The sequence below is a fragment of the Pseudophryne corroboree genome, chromosome 9, assembly GCF_028390025.1.
Source record: "Pseudophryne corroboree isolate aPseCor3 chromosome 9, aPseCor3.hap2, whole genome shotgun sequence".
Lineage (NCBI taxonomy): Eukaryota > Metazoa > Chordata > Amphibia > Anura > Myobatrachidae > Pseudophryne > Pseudophryne corroboree.
The window spans coordinates 91,547,224-91,571,429 of record NC_086452.1 but is presented as its reverse complement, the minus strand read 5'-3'; the positions used below and the strand labels follow the sequence as shown (position 1 = coordinate 91,571,429).

Below are 24,206 nucleotides of genomic sequence, written 5' to 3'. Positions count from 1 at the left end.
TACAAAAATGTAAAAATAGTAAAATTTAAAATTGTTTCATTATAAAATACCCTCCCACTAAATTTGAAAATGTAAATTTAAAAAATGTTAATATTCAAATTTAAAAAAAGTTAAATTTAAAAACTTATAAAAAATAAGAAAATAATAAACAATCTTCCAAGTTGTAATCAATCTTCTTATCACAGATGTTCTATATAATTACAAAAAAAAAAAATATCAGTACATTGGTAACATCTTCGTACAAGATACAATATAACATAATATACATCTTTAATTCCATGCAGAAAAAATATAGGCCCTCATTCCGAGTTGTTCGCTCGGTAAATTTCTTCGCATCGCAGCGATTTTCCGCTTAGTGCGCATGCGCAATGTCCGCACTGCGACAAGTAAATTTGCTATACAGTTAGGTATTTTACTCACAGCTTTTTCTTCGTGCAGGCGATCGGAGTGTGATTGACAGGAAGTGGGTGTTTCTGGGCGGAAACAGGCCGTTTTATGGGCGTGTGGGAAAAACGCTACCGTTTCTGGGAAAAACGCGGGAGTGGCTGGAGAAACGGAGGAGTGTCTGAGCGAACGCTGGGTGTGTTTATGACGTCAAACCAGGAACGACAAGCACTGAACTGATCGCAGTTGCCGAGTAAGTCTGGAGCTACTCTGAAACTGCTAAAAGGTGTGTAACCGCAATTTTGAGAATCTTTCGTTCGCAATTTTAAGAAGCTAAGATTCACTCCCAGTAGGCGGCGGCTTAGCGTGTGCAATGCTGCTAAAAGCAGCTTGCGAGCGAACAACTCGGAATGAGGGCCATAGACTTTTTTAAACAATACTTAGTACAGTGCAACATGACGGCTCCGCAGAACATAAGATGCTTTGTGATGCTTCTTTTTGCACTAATGCGCTCATTTATAAAGTAAGTACCTGGACCTGCACATCAAGGGGGGCCTATTTCTGTGGTGTGGAGCAACATCGTAAAAGCTGGATGGGACAGAGTGTTTGTAACTAAGGGGGTAATTCTAAGTTGATCGCAGCAGCAAGTTTGTTAGCAATTGGGTAAAACCATGGTGGTCATTCCGAGTTGTTCGCTCTGTAAATTTTTTCGCATCGCAGAGATTTTCCGCTTAGTGCGCATGCGCAATGTTCGCACTGCGACTGCGCCAAGTAAATTTGCTATGCAGTTAGGTATTTTACTCACGGCTTTTTCTTCGTTCAGGCGATCGGAGTGTAATTGACAGGAAGTGGGTGTTTCTGGGAGGAAACAGGCCGTTTTATGGGTGTGTGTGAAAAAACGCTACCGTTTCTGGGAAAAACGCGGGAGTGGCTGAAGAAACGGAGGAGTGTCTGGGCGAACGCTGGGTGTGTTTATGACGTCAAACCAGGAACGACAAGCACTGAACTGATCGCAGATGCCGAGTAAGTCTGGAGCTACTCTGAAACTGCTAAGAGGTGTGTAATCGCAAATTTGAGAATCTTTCGTTCGCAATTTTAAGAAGCTAAGATTCACTCCCAGTAGGTGGCGGCTTAGCGTGTGCAAAGCTGCTAAAAGCAGCTTGCGAACGAACAACTCGGAATGAGGGCCCATGTGCACTGCGGGGGGGCAGATATAACATTTGTAGAGAGAGTTAGATTTGGGTGGGTTATTTTGTTTCTGTGCAGGGTAAATACTGGCTGCTTTATTCTTACACTGCAATCTAGATTCCAGTTTGAACACCCCACACCCAAATCTAACTCTCTCCGCACGTTATATCTGCCCCTCCTGCAGTGCACATGGTTTTGCCCAACTGCTAACAAAATTGCTGCTGCGATCAACTCGAAATGACCACCTAAATGTTGGGTGGCTGCATTTACTGGACACAATATATCAATGAGACTGAAGGGGCGGAGACTGAGAATCTACAGAGGCATTATTTGGCTAGCAAGAGGTCACAGAGTCTCTTCCCTGCTTAAGGATCTTTCTTTTACAGGTTCTCACAAGATGCTGGAAAGTCAGAGATGTTCTTTCAGTAGGACGGCTTTTGTATCAACCAGGCACTTTTGATATAAGTGTCTTACTAGGTGCACAAATACTCATTGTAATAAAATCATTGATATGTAAAAGGGAACCATACAGTAAGGACGGTCCACATCCCCTACAGTCCCCTCACTCATGATTAATGTCACGTGATGCTAGTTTTAAAAGAAAGTGCAATATGGGAAAATAACGGCAATTAATAGTAGGCAGGAAAATAAATTAGTGATACACAAGTGACAAGTTGGGCAAATCAATGTATTGGCCTATTGGAAGTGCTTGCAAGGGAGGGGCTGATCCAGACACAAACACAGAATTCCCCCCTCCTATATGATAGTAGTAATGCAGAGAAGTCAGGTTATATACTGTACAGTATGTAACTGAGTTCTCTACATTACTACTACCATACATGTTTTCCAATGCACTGATCACACTATTGCTGTATATACCATCTATGTATATTACAGCATACTTCATGAGCGCTGGAATACATTTACCAGCATCTCTTCCCGTTGGATCACACACCAGGAGGACCATGAAACAACGGATTATGTAGGGTTACATTGCTTCTTCTGAGCATGCAGCAGGTGCACCTTACTCTTCCTCCTCCTCCCTTTGTTCTCCCTCTAGTAACACCCCTGACATGCCCCTTTTCCTCACCCACTGTCCTCCATTCCCCTCTACCATTGTTATATCTCTTACGCTATATCTCTGTTTATGTAATAATCTGCAGACGGTTATTGTTTCTGCATTGCTTTGTGTGAGGAGCTTTTTGTATAACTTTCCATTAGGAAAATGTATTAATGCTTCTTACAATACTGCTATACCCAGCTCTATCTACCTTTCTCCTTCTTTATTCTTCCTCCGTTTAATATTGAAAACTTCAACTAATCATGTTTAAAAAATCAGAAGAAAACTAAATCCATAATGTACATACCTGCAGAAACTCCAACTCCTGCATCCAGCAGTGCTGCTGCCTCAGCTAGACGGTCGTAGGCCCGGTGCCTTTGGGGGGGTTCTCCAGGTGGAGGTGGTAAATGAGAACCCTGCAAACCGGTCCTGCTGGGGGGCTGTTACAGGTGGATTATTGGCCTCTTCTGCCTCCATTATTGCTAGCTGGTTATTTATGGAGGCAGAGGGTGGAAAGGTCGGCTACAGAGATAAGAAGTAAAAGTGTATCAGTGATTATTACATCTTTCATATGACTTGTAAGAGAGAAAAAGAGGCAATTACCAAACTTCCTATTGTAGAGGTTATTTACAGTAGTTACATATTAGACCCTGACACCATGTCTATATAAAGCTAAAGAAAGAGGCATTACAGGTGCACAAATATAACGCACTGTCGCTCAGCCCATATATAACCACAGTATTGCAGTAGATGTAGGTTGCTCTGGTGCAAGTAAAGGTGTCCGTCTACTCAGTGCTCTCAGGAGAAGGCTACGTAACTACAAGTGCAGAGAGGAGAAGGACTTTCTAGAGCATTGACCACCCCACCCCCACCCCCACCCCGCGACTGTCTCTGCCTGATTGACAGGCAGAGGTGATCGCATTTTCTGCGGCCTTCCTGCAGTACGAGCACTGTACATGTGCTGCATCTTTGTCTCAGAATGTGCGGTTGGATCGCTTACTGTGATCCAACCTGAATTAGGTCCTATATGCTGACCGGCATTCAGAAGCTCATGGAAGTTCTGTTTTATACTTACTGGTGCAGGAATGTATGGTGGCTCCATCTCAAGGGCTTCCAAGGCGACCCAGTTGATGTGCCGGAAGAAGCGATGGAGGCGGATGTTATCATTCACTCCTGGGCGTCTGGCTGGCATGATACTGAAGAGCTGAAAAAGATATTTGTATTTAATGATTTGTACAGTACAGATGCTCAATACAATCATGTTACAAACATTTCTGCTGCCTGGCACAGAGGAATATAAAGTGATTGTTCCATGGCCGCAGTCCGGTATTACTGAGTTCTATCTGCTCGCAGTGCCACAAAAGCTGCAGCATGACTGACATGCTGCTGGCGGACAGTGTTCCAGAAAACGGGGGCATGACGGCCCTGTTTCCTGGGTATTCTGAAGCCAGAGGCTGCGCCCTGCGTCCTCATTTACCTCGTCAATGATGTTCCTGACTTCAGTGCCTGGTCCAAAAGATCTTCCATTGACCATTTTGCTGAGAATGATGCCAAAGCAAAACCAATCATGACCGATAGCTCTCTCTTCGCGAAAACGTACCTACCGGAAAGAAGAGAGACAGACAGTCATTACCAGGCTTTTACTAATAACTTTTTCCATTTTTACTTTTCTAATTACGGGGACAAACACAAGATTTCTATTTTCTGGGTGGAGGATACATACATACATATATATATATATATATATATATATATATCCAGAAAGTCCACACTCACTGCTCCAATTTGCAACCTGGGCCGTGCTCCATAAGAGATTCACAAGAAATCCAAAAATATATCCGAAAAAAGATACAGGCACTCACCACTTCCTTGATGATGAAAACTTTATTGGTGTGTCTCACATAGAGACAGTTAACAGCATGTCAGCAAAAGGTGTCAACGTTTCGGCTCCATCTGAGCCTTTTTCAACACTAACAAGATTACAGCAGGTTCTCACCCAGCAGCCCATGACACACAATGAACCCTGGAGCACTTTTATAGCAGAGGCATATCACAAACCCCGCCCATCAATCATCCAACAGGAAATAACAAAAAACACTGGTATTCAAGTGTTTAACATGTGTAATCAAGGATACATGTGCAGCCAATCGAATGTCCTATAACATCAACTAATTACACAACGTGAACACAATCACAACCATTTAAAACCAAAAGAACAACCGATAGCGGCTGATAGTCGCGTTACCGGAAGTGTTGTGCGTTCCATTGCCAGTGGAACGCACACGTCTATCCGGCGGAAGTGGATTTAGCAGACGTGAGGCAGTTACGACAACGAGAGGCTAAATGGATATATGAGCTGGACACTCTGACACCACGGGGCCTAAATGAGGCAAATCCATTCAATATTTTTCTTGGATAGGGCTATGACTAGACTTTTTTAATATCCGTACTTTTCATAATGTATGTTCACAATTATGTGTGTTGTCTTGTTTGTGATTTTCTTGTCTTTTGTGTTGGTGATCACTCTGGTTCACCTAGTGGCAGAGGCAATATCACACACCCAATACGGTCCCCATTAAGTCCTGGGTTCCATTTATATCCATATTATGTGTTTTAAACTTCTATTACACATTTCTCAGCTAAGCTGTATAAGTTATTATGAATTATTCTATATATATGTATAAAGGCGAGAATGTGTGGTTCTGGAGCCGTAACGTCGACACCTTTTGCTGACATGCTGTTAACTGTCTCTATGTGAGACACACCAATAAAGTTTTCATCATCAAGGAAGTGGTGAGTGCCTGTATCTTTTTTCGTATATATATATATATATATATATATATATACAGGTTGAGCATCCCATATCCAAATATTCCGAAATACGGATTCTTTTTGAGTGAAAGTGAGATAGTGGAATCTTTGTTTTCTGATGGCTCAATGTAAACAGACTTTGTTTTATACACAAAGTTATTGTGTATATACACAAAGTTATTAAAAATATTGTATTAAATGACCTTCAGGCTGTGTGTTTAAGATGTATGTAAAACTTAAATGCATTCTGTGCTTAGACTTGGGTCCCATTGCCATGATATCTCATTATGGTATGCACTTATTCCAAAATATGGAAAAATCCGATATTCAAAATACACACACACACACACACACACACACACACACACACACACACACATATATTTATTTATACGTATGCAACAATAATCAGAATTGTCACCTTGACAAAGGGGTGGGACGTCCCTGAAACATTGGTATCATGCTGTGAACCTATTGAATATATCACTTTTGGATTAAGACTCGGAGTGCCGCTATCTTTTGTTCTACATTATATGTATACGTACATATATAATTTGACTGATCGGCCATAACATTAAACCCACATGTCTAATATTGGGCAGGTTCCCCTCATGGCACCACAACAGCTCTGACCCACCACGGAAGGAACTCCACAAGACCTCTGAAGGTGTTCTGTGTACCTGAGAATCAGGCCCAGTGTATATAATTACATGAGTACACAGTAGAATACCCTTTGCACCTCACCTCAGGAGTGATGTCGCCACATCTTCCAGCACAGCCAGTGGCACTCCAGTCTCTAGGTGTGATGTTACTTGCGAGACCGAAGTCGGCGATCTTGAGGTGGCCTGTTGCAGCCACTAAGATGTTATCTGGCTTGAGGTCGCTGTGAAGAAAATAACATCTTTGTATACAGTGTGCTTTCATACAAACATGATTTATTGATACATACATCAGCACTTTATATGTGTAAATAATAGTGGTTTTGAATGTATGTTTAGGAACAAGGACTAGAGTGTCAGTACCTACTGTAATCATTTGTAGGTCAGTGTCCATGGGGGTTATTCAGAGATAGATGCAGATCACTGCATACGCAAGATCTGCATCCATCTCCTCACATGCTGCGGGCGGCCCAGCACAGGGCAAGGCAACCTGTGGTTCCGAATCATGATCCAATCTAATTGTGGACGCATTGATTTAAGGTTGACTCCTGCCAGCTCAATCTGGCTATGTGTGACATCATGCAGCCTCCCTGAAAACACTCCCGGCATGCCACGTTTGGCCCACCACACCCACAAAATGCTATGTCGCCACCCACCCAACACATGCCACTGTTAATCATCCTTTGGGGATGCGCCTGCAATGTGAATGACCACGCAGGTGCAATACAGACGCTGCAGGTGTACAGTGCAAACTGCGATGCGGCTGCTTTCACGGCCAAGTCTGGAGGAGATCCCATGTGATTCCACTATGTCATGTACAGTTGTGTGTGCTCAGCAGAATTCTGTTATGTAGTAGTGTAGGCTCAATCAGCCCATTAACCCTTTTCATGCTAATATGTGTGGTTACTGCATAATAATTAGTGATATTGGTCACAGGGAGCGACACCTGGGGGCTGATGCTGATCCTTCCCAGCTGGTGAAGGGGAGAACCTTATAAATGGGGTAAGTTTATTCTTGTATGTAACCCTAAAGAGATTGTAAAAGTCCATTGACACGTGGGTCAGACAGTATATTGTGCTTACTGAGCTTTTTATTCCCCAAGTGCCGCTGCTGCAATTTATCATTGGGACTTGGTAACTTTCAGAGGGCAGTGGGGTGAATTATTTACTTGTGCAGTGAGTGCCAGATACCTGCAGGATTATATATATAGTGGTTGGAGAAGGAAATAAGAAGTTGGGGTATGGGAATAAAATGGCCGGGGTCTGGGGTACACCTAGAGCCACAGAAGCCTTAGAGGTGTTGCTAGTATAAAAACAATCCTTGATCCTTTTTAAAACTATATAGCAGTGTTGGACTGGGGCATGAAGGGCCATCGGGGGAATGCAATGGTAGGGGCCCATGTTTAGGTGCAGGACCAGTCCCAAGAGAGGGTGTGGTCAGCCACCATATTGGTTTGCCAATTAGAGGCTGGGCCCCTTGATAAATATATATAGTAAATACTGCTAGTGCATATAGAATAATGAACCAGATTAATAACCAGAATGTACAGTAGAAGATACATCATAGTCCTGTGCAGTATAACATAACATATAGTATGTACAATGTATAATTCCAGTGCTCAGTCTGGGATCTGATCCCTAGAGGAAGAAGTGGTGCCTCAGGCAGTGGGGCCCCCCGGGGGGTTTCCCCTGTTCCCCTGTGGGACAGTCCAACCCTGCTATATATTATTAGGTAACCCATATTATGTGATATAAAGTTATACAACCTGTGTTCTCCACCATCCCGGTGTCCATCCACCTCTTCTCCATATGTTTTATTGCACATTCCCTTAATGTCTCACATGTGACCCCTGCTCCTCTTACTTCCTCCTTCCCTTACTTACCACCTGCACCACTCATACCCTCAGTGGCGGAAGTTCGTCCCAGTTGCCCGGAGGCAAGATAAATATTGGTGCCCCCCTATTTCCTATATCAAGATAAGTGTGTGTGTGTGTGTGTGTGTGTGTGTGTGTGTGTGTGTGTGTGTGTGTGTGTGTCTAACAGCAGACACTTTACTGATGGAGCTATTTGCTCCTATAGAGGAAGCATGAGAATGCTAACTACATGAAGTTACGTGTAATTGTCAGAGAAATATCTTCATATAGTTAAAATTCTCATATTTCCTATACAGGCACAAACAGCTTCATCAGTAAGGTGTCTGCTTCCAGTGTAATAGGTTGTGGTTTCTAATCCTGGGTGTGACACTTGTAAAATGTGTATATTCAGGATAATAAAGAGGGTGTGATTTGTAAGGTGCAGGGACCAGTGAGGAAGTCGGCCACTGAAAAGACAGCGGCAGCTATCAATTAACTTAATTCACTGGTGTCACAGAATGGGAGGAGAGGTGCCCCCCTTCAGAGCAGGAGCCCGGCGGCAGATGACTCCGTTGCCTCCCAGAGTTCTGCCTCTGCATACCCTCTATCCCTCTTTAACCCTGCACCTCTCACTCCCTCCTTCCACCTCCTTCCACTGCACTTCTCACTCCCTCCTTCCCTCTATCATCCCTACACCTCTCCTTCCCTCTCTCACCCTGCACGTGAGACACAGATTGGATGTCAGGGAAGGCACATTCTGGGTGTACATGATCTGGGGTCGCAGTGCAGCCCCCCATGACCTGCTAGGTGTATATAGTTACAGAGCTGGGTGGCAGGTGTGTGGTGATGTAATAAAAAAGTATGTAAAAGTTTCTAAAATTAATGTTTCCCTTCTCTTCCTCAGGGGTCCTCTCTGACAGCATTAGACAAGTGCAGGAAGAGTATGACGCCACTATATTACAGGAGAAAGGGACTTCCCTGAGCAGAGAGCAGATGTGATGGTGCACAACCAATAGGGCCCCATGTGATGCCACTGAAAAGCTTCTGGAATGAATGTTAGTACACTATTTTCAAAACTCTGAAATGACATGAAAAGAATAGAACACTTGTGCAGAGAGATCCCCTGTGTCCCCCGAGAGCTGGTCATATAGATTGTACTTTGGGAGAGAGGCAGGTGTAACATGTAAGTGGAAGATATGGGCCAATGACTGTATAACATGTACAGTATTAGAATCCATAGTATAATATCACATTATTATACTATTGTTATAGTGTAACTCTATACTTACCCATGGGCGATGCCCTTGGAATGCAGGAATTGGAGCCCACATACAATCTCCGCACTGTAGAATCTGTTAGATAGAAAATAAGTTAATGTTACAATGTTAGGATGTGTACATAATGGCTGAGGGATTTCCAGACAATACTCCCCACATTTTCTGACAATGGGCCTAATTCAGACCTGATTGCTCGCTAGGCTTTTTTTGCAGTCCTGCGTTCGCATAGTCTCCTCCCATAGGGAGTGTATTTTAGCTGTGCAAGTGTGCGAACGCATGTGTAGCAGAGCTGTGCAAACAGATTGTGTGCAGTCTCTGCACAGCTCAGGACTTACTCAGCCGCTGCAAACACCTCAGCCTGTCCAGGACCAGAATTGACATCAGGAACCCTCCCTGCGAACGCTTAGGCACGCCTGTGTTTTTCCAACCACTCCCTGAAAACGGTCAGTTACCACCCACAAACGCCCTCTTCCTGTCAAATGGATTTTTTGCACAAACCCATCGAAGAGCAATGAACTGCTTTGTACCCGTGCGATGCGCCTGCACATTGCGGTGCATACGCATGCACAGTTCTAACCTGATTACAGAGGTGCAAAAACCACTAGCGAGCGACCAGGTCTGAATTAGGCCCAATGTCCCCATTTATTTTGTTTTGAATTTACATAACCATCAGTGCTTCTCTATCCAATTACATATTCTCTGTACAATACACATAACATCACATATCTTGTCTTTACTCTCACACCCTCCTGACACTTGGCCAACATTGCGGGGTGATCATATCATACAACCCATTAAGAACCTAGCAATCTGGTGGACCATTATGCAATAGGTAGCATCTATCCTTGTGTATCAATGCCTATTTCCCTATAGATTGTAAGCTTGCTAGCAGGGCCTTCCTACCTCTATGTCTGTCTGTTTTTACCCAGTTTTGTTCTATTACTGCTGTTCTAATTGTAAAGCGCAATGGAATATGCTGCGCTATATAAGAAACTGTTAATAATAATAATAATAATAAATTTACCAACTGCCTAATAAGATATTTCTAGTGTTGTGCATTGGTGAAAGTCACTATATATTGTATATGGCTTATTAGAGTTTATGTAAAGGAGTATTGGAATGCCTTCAAGATGACACTCACAAAGTATCCTTATATAATAACAGCTGATTTATTTGTCAGGATGGAAGACAACTTACAGAAACAATTATAATAAATCAGAAGGATAAAGTGCTGTTTCTAAGGCACACACAATACTAACAAGATATTTTATGTTCTCACCTTGCATTAGAGATGGTAAGAGGCCCATTCCTCATCAGAAGATGTTCTAAGTCACCACCACTTGCATACTCCATACCAAGGAGCACGTGCTCCTGTTTATGGGAGAAGCAATAGTGTTACTATACATGTCAGGAGGGAAAGAGTTGGGACGTGGGGAATATCATCTTCTGACCAAAATAAATTAAGATAAATGATATACATTATTCATTTGTAAAAGTGTCCTTCACTTCTTTTCTCCTCATGGGAATATAATGGACAGTCATGGGGAGGACAAGGAGAACAGAGAGAGGGCATGGGAGAAAAGAGGAAGAATCTTACTATACCACAGCAGGGGCGGATTGGGAACAAAAAGCGGCCCTGGAAAAATTTGTGCTAGTGGCCCCACATGGGCAGCACCAGAGGTGTAAGGTCTAGCCATGGGCCACGGCAGCAGGACCCTCCCCCCAAGACTTTCCAGATAGTGGGCATGTCCAGCATCAAGGGAGAAGTTAAAAAGAAATAAAATTAAATATTATGAGCACATTATATGATACACCTTCAGAATTTAGGAAACTATATCATTCTTTAGAAAGATATATTTTCTTGCTTATTACACCAACCGTATCCCAATCACTATTCACTCAATCTTATATGTCAGCCAAGCAGGCAGACAGAGCATACACTAGATCATCTGCAATCACAGGCTAAGTGGCAAAGTCATTTTCATATATGCAAATTATTTTGCATCTTATTCATTATGTCTATAAAAACGACCACATGTCCTCACACAAAACAGGCCCCACTGGTGTGCCGGCCCACCGGGAATCTTCCCTGTGAACCCTATGGCCAATCCGCCTCTGTACCACAGTCTATGGAACATGTTCTATAATCGTTTAACAGTGAGTTAGTAACACATAACACCAATAAAATGATTCTTTTTACACCAAAATAACAGGTAGTAAATTGTCCTACATGCCAACATTAATAGTAATTGCTGCATCTAAAATAATAAAACAATGAATAATTGCAGAAGAGCTACAGGTGTATTAGTTGTAGCAGCTGTTATTAATAGCATTGATCCTCAGACCATGGAGCACATGACACAAGGCCATTCTCACCTCCCTGCAGGAAGCATGTGTACCTGATACAGAAATACCACTGTCTCTCTGTACCTGTCCTGTCTCACATGGTCCAGGGTCTCAGTGTGGCTGTCACCCCCACAGCCACAATGAGGCTACGTGTTAGTTATGTCAGCCAAGCAGCCAGTATCCGCTACACCAGGCCAGGCCAACCTGTGGCTCTCCAGCTGCTGTGAAACCACAAATCCCAGCATGCCTGACGACAGTTTTGTTATTAGAGGATATTAAAACTGTGGTAGGGCCTGCTGGGATTTGTAGTTACACAACAGCTGGAGAGCCACAGGTTGGCCAGGCCTGATTTACACTGTGATCTGCCACCAGACCATCGGTGACTACAGGGGAGCATGGTCTCACAAGAGTTTTATTGCCTGGGGGGGCAGGTTAGTAATACATAGGGGAACATGTAACTGTAGAGGTGGGAGGGATGGAGAAGAAATACTGTACAGTATATCACTACAGGGGAGAGAGGAAATCTGTCACTACAGAGGTTAGTGGGGAAAGTTTTACAGCCATGATTGTGTTATACTAATATATCCATTATGATAAAATAAACTGTGGATTGCTGGCTCTTATCAGTATTTCCATGTGAGAATTCTCATTATCTGCTCTGCCCTCCTATGTACTAGCAGTGGTGCCAGAGCCGGCCTTAGGCATAGGCAAACTAGGCAATTGCCTAGGGCATCTGGTATGCCTAGGGGCACAAGCAGCTTCTGCTGATTAAAATGATATGCGGCATGCCTATATTCTGTGTGTAGCATTTTGTATACAGATACAGCCACAGTCGCACACAGTATACAGGCATGCTGCATATCATTTTAATCAGCAGAAGCTGCTTGTGCATCCTAGCCACATAGCAATGTATATGACATTAGCAGAGCTGCCAGTTGACTCATGCCAGGAACTATATGTGTCATTATTTGTATAAGGGCATTAATAATGTGTAACATATGTGTAAGGGGCACTATGTGTATAAGGGCACTAATAATGTGCGGCATATGTGTAAGGGACATAATGTGTGTCATTATGTGTATAAGGGCATTAACAATGTGCGGCATATGTGTAAGGGAAATTATGTGTATAAGGGCATTAATAAGGGTTGGCATAATGTTTAAGGCGCATTATGTTTATAAGGACATTAATAATGTGTGTCTTATGTGTAAGGGGCAATACTGTGTGGTATTATGTGTATAAATGCATTACCAATGTGTGGCATTATGTGTATAAGGTGCTCTACTGTGTGGCATAACATATAGAAAGGGCACTACTGTGTGGTCTAATGTGAATAAAGAGCAATATGGTATAGTGCAATGTGAATAAGGAGCAATATGGTGTGGTGTAATGAGAATAAAGAGCAATATGGTGTGGTGTAATGTGAATAAGGAGCAATTCAGTACGATGTTATGTGAATAAGGGGCACTACTGTGAGAAGTAACGTATATAAGGTAAATTGGTACTACTGTGTGATGTAATGTGAATAAGGTACACTATTGTATGATAAATTGTGAATAAAGTTGCACTACTGTGAGGCATAATTTGAATTGGGGGTACTAATGTGTGGCCGTGCCCTGTTGCCAGCAAAAACTCATACCTTTTTGGGCTGTGCGCCAAATGTGCACACTGTTCTTATTTAAATTACAGGGGGTAGGAAAACAAAAAAAGGACTGCTATGGGTGGGGGGTGATGGTGCTGGGAAAAGGGCGCAGGGTCAGAGGCGGAACTAGCGGTGGTGCTAGGGGGCACCATCCAAAATCTTGCCTAGGGCATCATATTGGTTAGGGCCGGCTCTGAGTGGTGCCAAGAGAGGGGGGAGAGGGTACAAATTACCCAGGCCCAGATCTGATGGAGGGGCCTAGTGGAGGCCCCAGACTTTCTCCCCCTTAAGCTGCAGCTCTTCTCCTCAGTCCAGCACACGCTGCTTTGTGCTGGGCTGTAGTGTGGCCATGGTTGCACTTAAAATAAAATAAAAAATCAGATTTTTTTCAAAGGGTACAGGACCACGCCTCTTGTGATTAGGCCACGCCCCCTGAAAAGTACCTGGACCCAGCCAGGCTCTCTACTGCCCTGTGTACTAGTCCAGTAGATGCCACCAATAAGATAGCCCCACTTATTAAATTACCACTGACTTAGGTCTGTGGCATATTTACACCAAGTATCCAGCCCATTTCCAGCAGTGGAGGAGGAGACGTGGCAGGAGACATATGGACAGGAATGTAAAACAGAAGGCAGCACTGGGAGAGAAGCTACGGACATATACTCAGATACAACATTCAGTTCCGTCTTCAATAATTACTTATCATCAAGTGCTTGATATTCCCTTTATCACCAAGTGTTCAATAATCCCTTTATCACTAAGGGGCCCATTTACCATTGATCGCATATACAATGCAATCCGGGGCATTAATATTGCCCCAGATTGCATTGCATAATGCGATCATATTAGGTGGCTGTATCACACAGCACAGACAGGGACAGGAGCTGCCCGGACCACTGCACATGAGCAGTCATCATGACCATCGTGCACAGCAGCCATTTCTGCCAGAGGTTCCTCTGGAACTTCCAAAGTGTAGCTCATCGGTCACCATAATCAGAAGATTGCGGTAGCACGAAAGCCAATATCCCGATATTGATACATCGGGCAGTATTGCATCCCCCAAAGAAACCTATGATGGATGTGGCTGCTGGTGGAAATAGAGTGATCGCAGGAGGTATGAGATACCTCCTTCTTACATTGGGGATACATAATATTTGCAGCTAGTATTGTGTGATAAATGGACCCCTAAGTGCTATGGATACAGTATACATGCAGTTCTGGAGAAGTATTAACATTTATATAATGCCAGTATATTGTGCTTTCCATTTAGATGAGAGTTACTTTATAGGAAATAAAAGTCACAGCAGAAGATAACAAACATATAGGATGTATGTCTGGATATTTAGCAATAAAGAGGCATTTACAGCCGTACCTTGGTCTGGTGGGCGAAGTGGCCGTGAATGAGGAAGGCGCTTTCTGATGCAAGTTCTAGCACTTTCCTTTCCACAAAGGCAACTTTTTCGCCCACACTTAGCAGATGTCGTTTGCTCATGATCTTTACAGCTAACAACTCGTTGGTATGTGAGTCGGCTGCCAGCAGGACCTAGAAGAAATATTACAGTGTCAGCCTCATAACAACACAGAGATATAAAGGCAAATGCATTGCTGTCCGACAAGGATTATTTCTTTATTAACAGTTTTATGACCACAAAAGAAAAAGAAACAAAAATGCAGATCCATATCCATGGTCCCAAGCATTGCTAATCAGAATAATTACAACGACCTCTGCAATCTAACAGAACAAAATCAAGGTGCCTGGCATACTTTTTGGCCAAAAAATACCGGCCCACAAACCAGCGTCCAGGTGACCTTGTCTCTGGTGGGTTCCTAACACTAAGATTCAAGTCTGGAGCGTGGCTATAGTGTTAGGAAGTGGTAATAAGAAAAACATGAGCTATTTGATAAGCAGTATTACTGTACATAAGTTAAAGTGTTAAGACCAGTACTCACTGGCAGATGTGGGGAGAGATGTGGGCTGAGCGTACCGCTCAGCACACATCTCTTCCCCCTTCCCCCGCTCAGCACAGTGCGATGTGTGCTGAGCGTCCGGGGAGAGCGGGGTGGGGGGCGCTCATTTCACCCAGCGGGTGAAGTGAGAGACCCTCTAGAATGGCCTGAATGCAGGCCAATCTAGCACCAGCGATAGCGATGCGCGGGACTGCGCATCACTATCGCTGTAAGGGGAACACATGGAGAGATCACTGCTTAAAATCTAAGCAATCTATTCAGATTGCTTAGATTTTAAGCCGCGATCGCTCCGTGAGTACCCCCCTTTACATTGGTAAAAAAAAAATTAAAGTGCTAAATTGAGTGTTACAATGCGATTCCCCAAGCAGCCAGGTCACACCAATTCAGGGGGCACCGTTCCCCTAACCCACATCCAAAACTGACAAACTGTATAAATGTAATCAGGCCTTACTATAATAGTGCCTTTCCCAATCTGTAGTCTGTGTGTGCTAAAGATACATGCTAATTAGAAACACCTTTGGGTAGGTGGAAAGGTGCTAATTCTAGCTAAAGGAGTATCCACCTTCAAATATACATAAAATGGAGTCTAATGGGGAAGGGGGGCTGCACTACCTAACTACAAATGTCTGTTCTTTCTTTTTACCATTAAATAAAGTTGCACCACAGCCTTGTTCATCTCTAATAACATCCATATTGAGACATATAGTAAATCCCCTGTGACAACTGAAACCTCATTGCTTACCTTCCCAAAGGCACCTTGGCCTAACTGATGGTAAAACTCCAGTCTCTGGATGGTGCTAGAGACTGCATCTCTGAGGCAGGGGGTTGAAGCACTGCTGGTTTCTAATGGAGTGAAAAGTGATATGAGAACATTACAACAACAACCCCCATATATTATACTGTAGGACATTAATTAAGCTCACATCTTTATTATAGAAGAAAACCATGGTTATTTATTTTCCATTCAATTATCCTAATTCCTGTCATACATAGTAATTATTTAATACTAATCACATACGTCCTGACTGTCCTGGTTACAGCAGGACAGTCCCGCTATTCAGACACTGTCCTGCTGTCCCACCCACCGGCAGCAGTGTCCTGTGAGCCAGAGGGGTTGGCAGTTGGGGAAGGCTTTGATCACCAATTTCTCTGCTCTACAAAGCAGCAAGTGATCTTTGAATAGGTGCCGTGCATACGTACACAGCATGCAGTCAGCACTGGGAGGGGAGCGGGGCCTGCCCAGCCGCTCGGAGAGCACTGGGTATGCCCCTAAAATGATGGAAAATGGGTTCATTCATGATGCGCGGCCATGCCCACTCGGCCGAGGCCACATTCACACCCCTTTTTTGGGTTGCTCGTGGCACAGCCGCACACAAGTGTGTACACAAGTGTGATTTTGGAATCCATTGGGGCATATGTGATTTGGGGGCATACTGGGGCACATTACAGTCTGTAATTTGGGGGCAAACTGGGGCACATTATATGATATGGGGCACATTGGGGCATATTATGTGATTTCAGGGCACACTGGGGCACATAATGTGATATGGGGCATATTGTGGTATAAATGGGCAAACAATGAGGTATTATATGTGATTTGGTGACATTGGTGTATTTGATGTGATTTGGGGCACAGTGTGGAGTATAATGCAAATTAATGGCACATTGTGCAATATGTTAATTGGGGTCAGCGTGCATAGTATATGCATTGAGAGCACTCTTTTGCATAGTGGTGGTGGTGGTTGGGAGGGCCCAATGCATATTTTTACACCTGGGCCCACCATTCGCTAGTTCCGCCTCTGGGGAGAAGTCGTTATCAAACTCCACAAAATGTATCTTGGCCTCTTGGGTAATGCCATCTTCATATAGGGAGCGTGTAACAAATAATTACTGGCTTAGTGCGTTACATGCTCAGAGGATTTATATTAGAGATGAGCGGATTCGGTTTTACTCGGTTTTACTCGGTTCTCAAAACCGAATCTTATTGGCTATCCAAAACACGTGACATCCGTGAGCCAATAAGATGTCGTTTTGAGAACCGAGTAAAACCGAGTAAAACCGAATCCGCTCATCTCTAGATTTATTATATGGTTTAGTGGAGACTTCATCTGGGGGACACTTTGGTCCCTCCCTTATTGGATGAGTATATGAGAAGGATGCTAGAAGCTGTTTATTCAACATATCCTTAACGCCTTTTCAGTTTAGGGGCTGGAGGGGAGGAGCTTATTTACAGCTAGAAAAAGTTATCTCATTAATTGCTGACACTTCTATCCCTCATGATAAGAAGTGACCCCCTGATGAAGGAAAGAGATAATCATGCTTCCATCCTCCTGACCGCAGGCCAATATTGCTGTGTGACCCCATCATACAGCCCACCAAGAACCTTTGCAATCTCGTGGACCATTACACAATATATAACACCTATCCTTGTGTATATATACCCATTTCCCTATAGATTATACGCTTGTGAGCAGGGCCTTCCACCCCTGTGTCTGTCTGTTATTACCCAGTTTTGTTTTATCACTGTTTGTTTCCAATTATAAAGTGCAATAGAATTTGCTGCGCTATATAAGAAACTGATCATCAATAAATATGTCTGATTAAAGGTTAAAAACATTAACGATTAAAGTGGCGATTCTGTATCCTGTATTGTATAATGCAATATTATGCTGACAAATATGAATGTAAGTTAGTGTACGGGTTTCTCTCACAGACACAGTATCATCGCTGCGCCTCACACAGATACAGTAACTATAATGACTACTATATAACTGACACTAAACTTAATATTAAATGTGATTCACAGAAATCATCTATAAAAGTTTTGATTAATTGATAGAATAATTGGTCTATTAAATCAATACAAATAAACATAAGTTGAAAATAGCAGAAATACCTCCTTTACTTTCAATAAGAAATGAAACACATCTAGCTGTAAATGTAATACCCTGCAAGTTGCCGGCAGCTGCAAGATTTCAGCCATTTAGCTTCTAGATATAAGACTTATACTGGCAAACTTGGTTTTGCTTTTTGTACTATTGCTGCTTTACATCGAAAGGTTATGTCGCCAAAATCTCCCGGCTGCCTGCAACCCACAGACTTTACATTTAGCCCATAATCTTTACTACTAATTCACAATAATCAGTATAGCGAATTACTACCCACACTGCAAGTGACTGATGCTTCCTTGTCACTGGCAGCTCCACATTACCCTCTACACATACACTTACATCACCCACATCCTTACCCTGAGTATCATTACTCCAAACCAGAGCTCTTATTTGTCTCTGATTCCAAAGAGCAGAACTATGGCAGAAACTGATTGCACAGTAATACATGTGGTGTAAATGGGGCTTTACTGACACTTGTGGAGAAGATACAATACATAAAAGTTGGGTTGTTCCATGAGGCACAGTATTTTACCCTGGATATAATTCACACCTTATTATTAATAAATACAAATAATATAATTTATGAGCATTATTTACAAACAAGACAAATGCCAGTAAATTAGATGATGATGCAAGTAGGTTAGCATGCTGTAAATAAATTCATAGAAATGTATTTTCACATATTAGTAGTAGAAATAGAGGCCTCAGCACTTGTCTACTATAGTACATCCTACCAAAATACATTTAGTGTCTGTATAAAAACAGTTTGTATGTATGGGTTTCACTTACTCCCTCCTTCTGCATCTCCCTGAGGGCCTCTACTTTGCGTCCTCTCATCACTGGTCTCATCTGAGCTTGATGACAACTTTCTAGCAACCTTTCTCTTGATGGAGACCTTCTCATCATCAGAGGAGTCAGATAGTATTCTCCTCTTCCAGCCACATCTGGGCTTGATGTTTAAATCTGCCGCCTCAAAGGTGTTGGAATAAATTGTCTTCTTCATCGCTCTCTTTTTAATTGTTGGCTTCGGCATCTCTGACTTTGGTCTCTCTGTCTTCTTCATCTCTGGCTTTGGCATCTCTGGCTTTGGCATCTCTGGCTTCGGCATCTCTGGCTTCGGCATCTCTGACTTCTTCAACATGGCCGCCGGCTTTATCTCTGGTCCAACTGTCACCAGTGCCTTGACAGTAAACGGCTGGGTTGCCATGACGACAGCTGCCCATATACCTATACTACAGACATGCTGTATGCTGTCGGTGTCTGTGTGCATGTAACATCAATGGGGGGGCATGTGTGAAATTAGCACTAGATTAAATGGGGGTTTCCTAAATTATGGGGTGGAAGTAATTTTATCAATGCATACTGATTAGAATAAAATGTATCTATAATAAGGTACATATTGAATTGGGTTTCTCACTTCATAAAAAAATGTTATTAAAAACATTAATGGATTGTTTATTTATTTATTTATTTCTTTCTACGTTACTACGTTATTTATGTATCACACACATATTGGACAGTGCTCCACCGGTAACATTTCAGTTACTGACATCAGTCCCTGTCCCAGTGGAGCTTACAATCTGTATTCCCTATGATACTGGTACCAGGACACCACACAGGTCACATGTCCCAGTCCCCCGGCAGGTGCCCTGTGTATCACCAACTGTCACATGTGACATATCTACAGGTGACCTGGAAACAGGAACTGTGTGGGGTCCTGAGGGCGAGTGTGAGAACCTGCGCCCTATCATATGGACAGTTATAGCAATACCAAATAGTTATTGAAAGGATAAAACACAGGACAAACGGATGTAAAATAAATCACATTATTTGCACTGAGAGGTGAACACAGATGTGTCTTACAGGTTACACTGAAAATGGTGCTCAGCCATGGACCTGTCCCCGCCGGCCGCACAGAGTTGTCAAAAACAAAATAATAAACTAATAAAACTAAGCAGCAGGAGCAGCTAAAGCAGTGTCCAGCTCCTTAGGGCAGGTCAGAGGGCGGGGTATAGGGGAGGAGGAGCCTGTGCTTCTGACCTTTAACTATTAGTGACCCAGCCTCCTCCAGCATCATCTACAGATGCGTCCTTAAACATCGTTGCGGTGTTGCAAGCAAATTGTGGTATATCGGGTAACGTACTGCACTGCAGACTCAATATTTCTGTGAATGACGTAGTTCAGACATATCGTTGGCCTACACCTGCCTACCCGCTAGCGATATATTGGCTGTTCGCTCAGACGTATAAGTACCCAGCATAAGATGTATTTGTTATTTCAGTACAGGTGAGTCATGTGTACTCCAGGCCCATGTAAATTGGTCTGTTTGTCCATAAGAGATACAGCCAGTCACATGATCTGCATACACTAAGAAAGGAAGCGTAATGAAATTGCTCATAGTTCAGGGATTTACTATTAGATGTTTTACACTCGGACCACAAGGAGCAATGTGACAGAGTATTAGCCACATGATATTTCTGAGCAGTCTAAAATATTTTTGTAACTTAGAGGGGTTATCTTTTTAGAAGGGTTATCCAATAGCGTTGCCTCAATCCCCCCTAATTAGTATATTGGTGATGCCAATCCCACTAGCCACCCTCGCCCCCACCCCCAGACACCTGTCATTCTTGATTGCAGCTAATGTCACAAGTAGTGAAGCTGGGAACATACTACAAGATATACTGACCAATCTGTTGTGTATTCACATTACACCACAGTAGTGTCCGTTATTATAATTACACCAATCAGTAGTACCCCTTATATACAGTAGAGCCCCGTATATACACATTACACAACACAGTAGAGCCGCTTACACATGTTATGCTGCAGTAGAGCCGCTTATACATGTTACTCTGCAGCTGTTAATGCAGAGAGAGGTGCTGCTGCAGCAGCTGGGATAGAGAGATGTGCTGCTGCAGCATCTGGGACAGAGAGGTGCTGCAGCAGCTAGGGCAGATAGAGGTGCTGCAGCCAAGGGAACAAAGAGTGATGTAGCAGGACAGAAGTAACCCAGCTGCACAGCTACAAGCAGACAGTGAGACATATAAAGAGGGTGGGCAGAGTTCCAGCATGTGCCGGCTGTCAGTGTTTCCTGCTGTCGCCTCTGGCCTGTCCTGTTCCCTACCTAGTCTCAGAGACCGAGTCAGTGTGTGCCTCTCTACTTTTCCTTCTCCTGCTATGCGGCTGCCTCTACAGCAACCTGCGGTATATTGGGCAGAGTGAGGGGGGGGCAGGTGGTGGCGCGCCCTTTAACTTTTCCGGCGCCCAGAGCTTGAGCTCCACTGGAGCCACCCTCGCTACACCCCTGGCTGTAATGATATAGTGTCGTATTCCGGATCTGGCAGTGTGCACTCGGGCACCATAAATCATTACATCATATAGGCCCATAGCAAGATCACTGAATCGTTCAGGTGTGTACTCGGGGTAAGAGGAAAGCTGCATCCAAGTCTTGGGTTTTTATTTAAACCAGGTCAGACTTGAGGTGTGTAATAAATGCGGCACCTGATTGGACAGGAACTGTAGCCAATCCTGTCTAATGCTGCAGTATTAGTGTACCTCCCATTAAATACTAATATGGCCACGTGGCGCCATCGCTGGGTTATGACCCTCAGGGGATTGCAGCACAGACTTTCAAATTGACTGACGAGATCTGTGTGTGGACAGCCTCCCTTTTATCAGTGGAGAGGATTTGTTTCATATATAATATATTTGTGATTTTTTATTGTTATGCACTGCCCTGTTGTGATGCTTCAGTGACTCTTGTAGTGGAATATATCCTCTGCACAGGGCCGGTTCTAGACCTTGTGGTGCCTGGGCAAAAGTTTCCTTTGGTGCCCCCCCCCCCCCCCCTGCCCTCCTGACAGGCAAAATAGGGTTGGTGCAAAAATAGGGGTGTGGCTTCATAGTACCGATTCACTTTACACCGCACAGTAGTGTCCGTCAGTCACATTACATCACACAGTAGTGTCCATCAGTCACATTACATCACACAGTAGTGTCCATTAAATTAAAGTGACGTCACCGCTGAGCAGAAAGTTCCCATCATTGGTTACAATGTAGCGCATAGGCGCTACATTGTAACACTGCCGTGTGCTGCCTGTCAGTGAGGACAGGAGCACACAGCTGATCAGGAGAGTGCTACAACGTGGCGCTCCCTGATTGGCTGAAGAAACCCACTTAGACAGAAGTCAAAGTGGGTTTCTGGCATTCGTAGAAAGGTGACCCATGTGCAAACATGGGTCCCCTTTCAGTTCGTGGTCGGGACACCGTTTTGTTATTTTTTTCAAGTACGTGGATTACCCCTGGATTTCCCGAGGAGCCTGGACCCCTGGATCTCGTGAGTATAATTTCTTCAACAGGTACCCCTTGGATTCTACTGGAGAAGAGGACCGACCTGCGTGGGAACTTAAGGTAAGTATGTGTGTATGTATGTAATAAAATTATACTTTCACGGTGTGTGTGTCTTGTCTTTTTTTGGGTATTTTTTTAGTAGTAGTACTACAGGTACCAGCGGGCCCGTTTTTCCGTCGCATGCTGGTACTTGTGGTTCTCCAAGTACCAGCATGCGGGGGAGGCTTGCTGGGCCTTGTAGTACTGCTACTAAAAACAATGGGGGTAATTCCAAGTTGATCGCAGCAGGAAATTTTTTAGCAGTTGGGCAAAACCATGTGCACTGCAGGGGGGGGGCAGATATAACATGTGCAGAGAGAGTTAGATTTGGGTGTGGTGAGTTCAATCTGCAATCTAATTTGCAGTGTAAAAATAAAGCAGCCAGTATTTACCCTGCACAGAAACAAAATAACCCACCCAAATCTAACTCTTTCCGCACATGTTATATCTGCCTCCCCTGCAGTACACATGGTTTTGCCCAATTGCTATCAAAATTCCTGCTGCGATCAACTTGGAATTACCCCCAATATCTTTTCTTTTACAACAAAGGCTATCAGCCTCCCCATCCGCAGCCCATTGGATGGGGGGGGACAGCCTCGGGCTTCACCCCTGGCCCTTGGGTGGCTGGGGGGGGGGGACCCCTTGATTGAAGGGGTCCCCACTCCCCCAGGGTACCCCGGCCAGGAGTGACTAGTTGGATTTTTGATGCCACGGCCGCAGGGCACTATATAAAAGTGACCCCCGGCTGTGGCATTATCTGTCCAGCTAGTGGAGCCCGGTGCTGGTTTTAAAAATACGGGGGACCCCTACTCTTTTTGTCCCCCGTATTTTTGGGACCAGGACCAGGCGCAGAGCCCGATGCTGGTTGCTTAAATATGGGGGAACCCCTGTCATTTTTTTCCCCATATTTTTGCAACCAGGATCGGCTCAAAGAGCCCGAGGCTGGTTATGCTTAGGAGGGGGGACCCCACGCAATTTTTTTTGAAAAAATAAGCACTTTCCCACCCCTTCCCACTGATATACATGCACGGATCTCATGGATCCGTGCATGCCTATCCAATCACGAATAAAAAAAAAAGGTCTGGTTTTTTTTAGCACTTTTTTACGAGTTGTAATTTTTCACGGCAGTGTTTGTTTGTTTTTTGCTTTGCACTTCTTAGTAAATGACCGAGATTCATACTTAAACAGCCGCGTTTTGACCGATGGTGTATTCATTCGTAATTTTTTACTTGGACTTGCAAAAAATTACGAATGCCCTCATCTCTGCCGTGATTAGTGTTTAGTAAATTACCGAGATGACACTTTGATGAAAAAACGGCATCTCGGTCAAAATCGGGAGCTTAGTAAATTTCCCCCATAATATGTAATACTAAAGGGCCCTACACACTCAGTGATCCGCCGCCGAGCTGCCCACAGCTGATATGGGTGACACGGCGGCAGGGGGGAGGTGACGGGGGGAGTGACTTCACTTCACTCCCCCCATCACCCGGCTCCATAGCAATTCATGCTAATATGGATGAGATTGTCCATATTGGCCTGCATGTATAAGCGACCCGGCACCAACAATGAACGAGCGCGGGGCCACGTGCCTACACACTGAACGATATGAACGAGTTCTCATTCAATAATGAACGAGAACGTTATATCGTTTAGTGAAATCTATAAGTGTGTAGGGCACTTAAATATTACAATGGTAAAATAACTTGTAATGTTTGTAAATAAAAGAAACACCAAGTTCT

The 24,206-nt window shown here is 43.7% G+C and overlaps 1 protein-coding gene across 1 annotated transcript; it reads right to left on the bottom strand.

The window, feature by feature from the left end:
• Positions 1-39: 39 nt before the first annotated feature.
• On the bottom strand, positions 40-19,394 carry LOC134957597 (protein kinase C delta type-like). The gene is made up of 10 exons (XM_063939610.1): positions 18,868-19,394; positions 15,930-16,030; positions 14,592-14,762; positions 10,511-10,602; positions 9,244-9,306; positions 6,188-6,326; positions 4,110-4,232; positions 3,708-3,836; positions 2,940-3,154; positions 40-190 (listed from the first exon to the last, which is right to left on the bottom strand). The coding sequence occupies exons 1-9, from the start codon at positions 19,346-19,348 to the stop codon at positions 2,981-2,983; spliced, it is 1,473 nt and encodes a 490-aa protein (XP_063795680.1). The 5' UTR covers positions 19,349-19,394; the 3' UTR covers positions 40-190; positions 2,940-2,980.
• Between the last annotated feature and the right edge of the window lie 4,812 nt (positions 19,395-24,206).

Bases quoted from the DNA above. Each gene is read 5' to 3' on its own strand.
- LOC134957597 (XM_063939610.1), bottom strand. From the start codon at position 19,348: ATGCACACAGACACCGACAGCATACAGCATGTCTGTAGTATAGGTATA. The intron at 16,031-18,867 runs GTAAGTGAAACC...TCACTCCATTAG, and splicing joins GGGAGATGCAGAAGGAGGGA to AAACCAGCAGTGCTTCAACC. The intron at 3,837-4,109 runs GTAAATGAGGAC...TATCTTTTTCAG, and splicing joins TCAGGAACATCATTGACGAG to CTCTTCAGTATCATGCCAGC.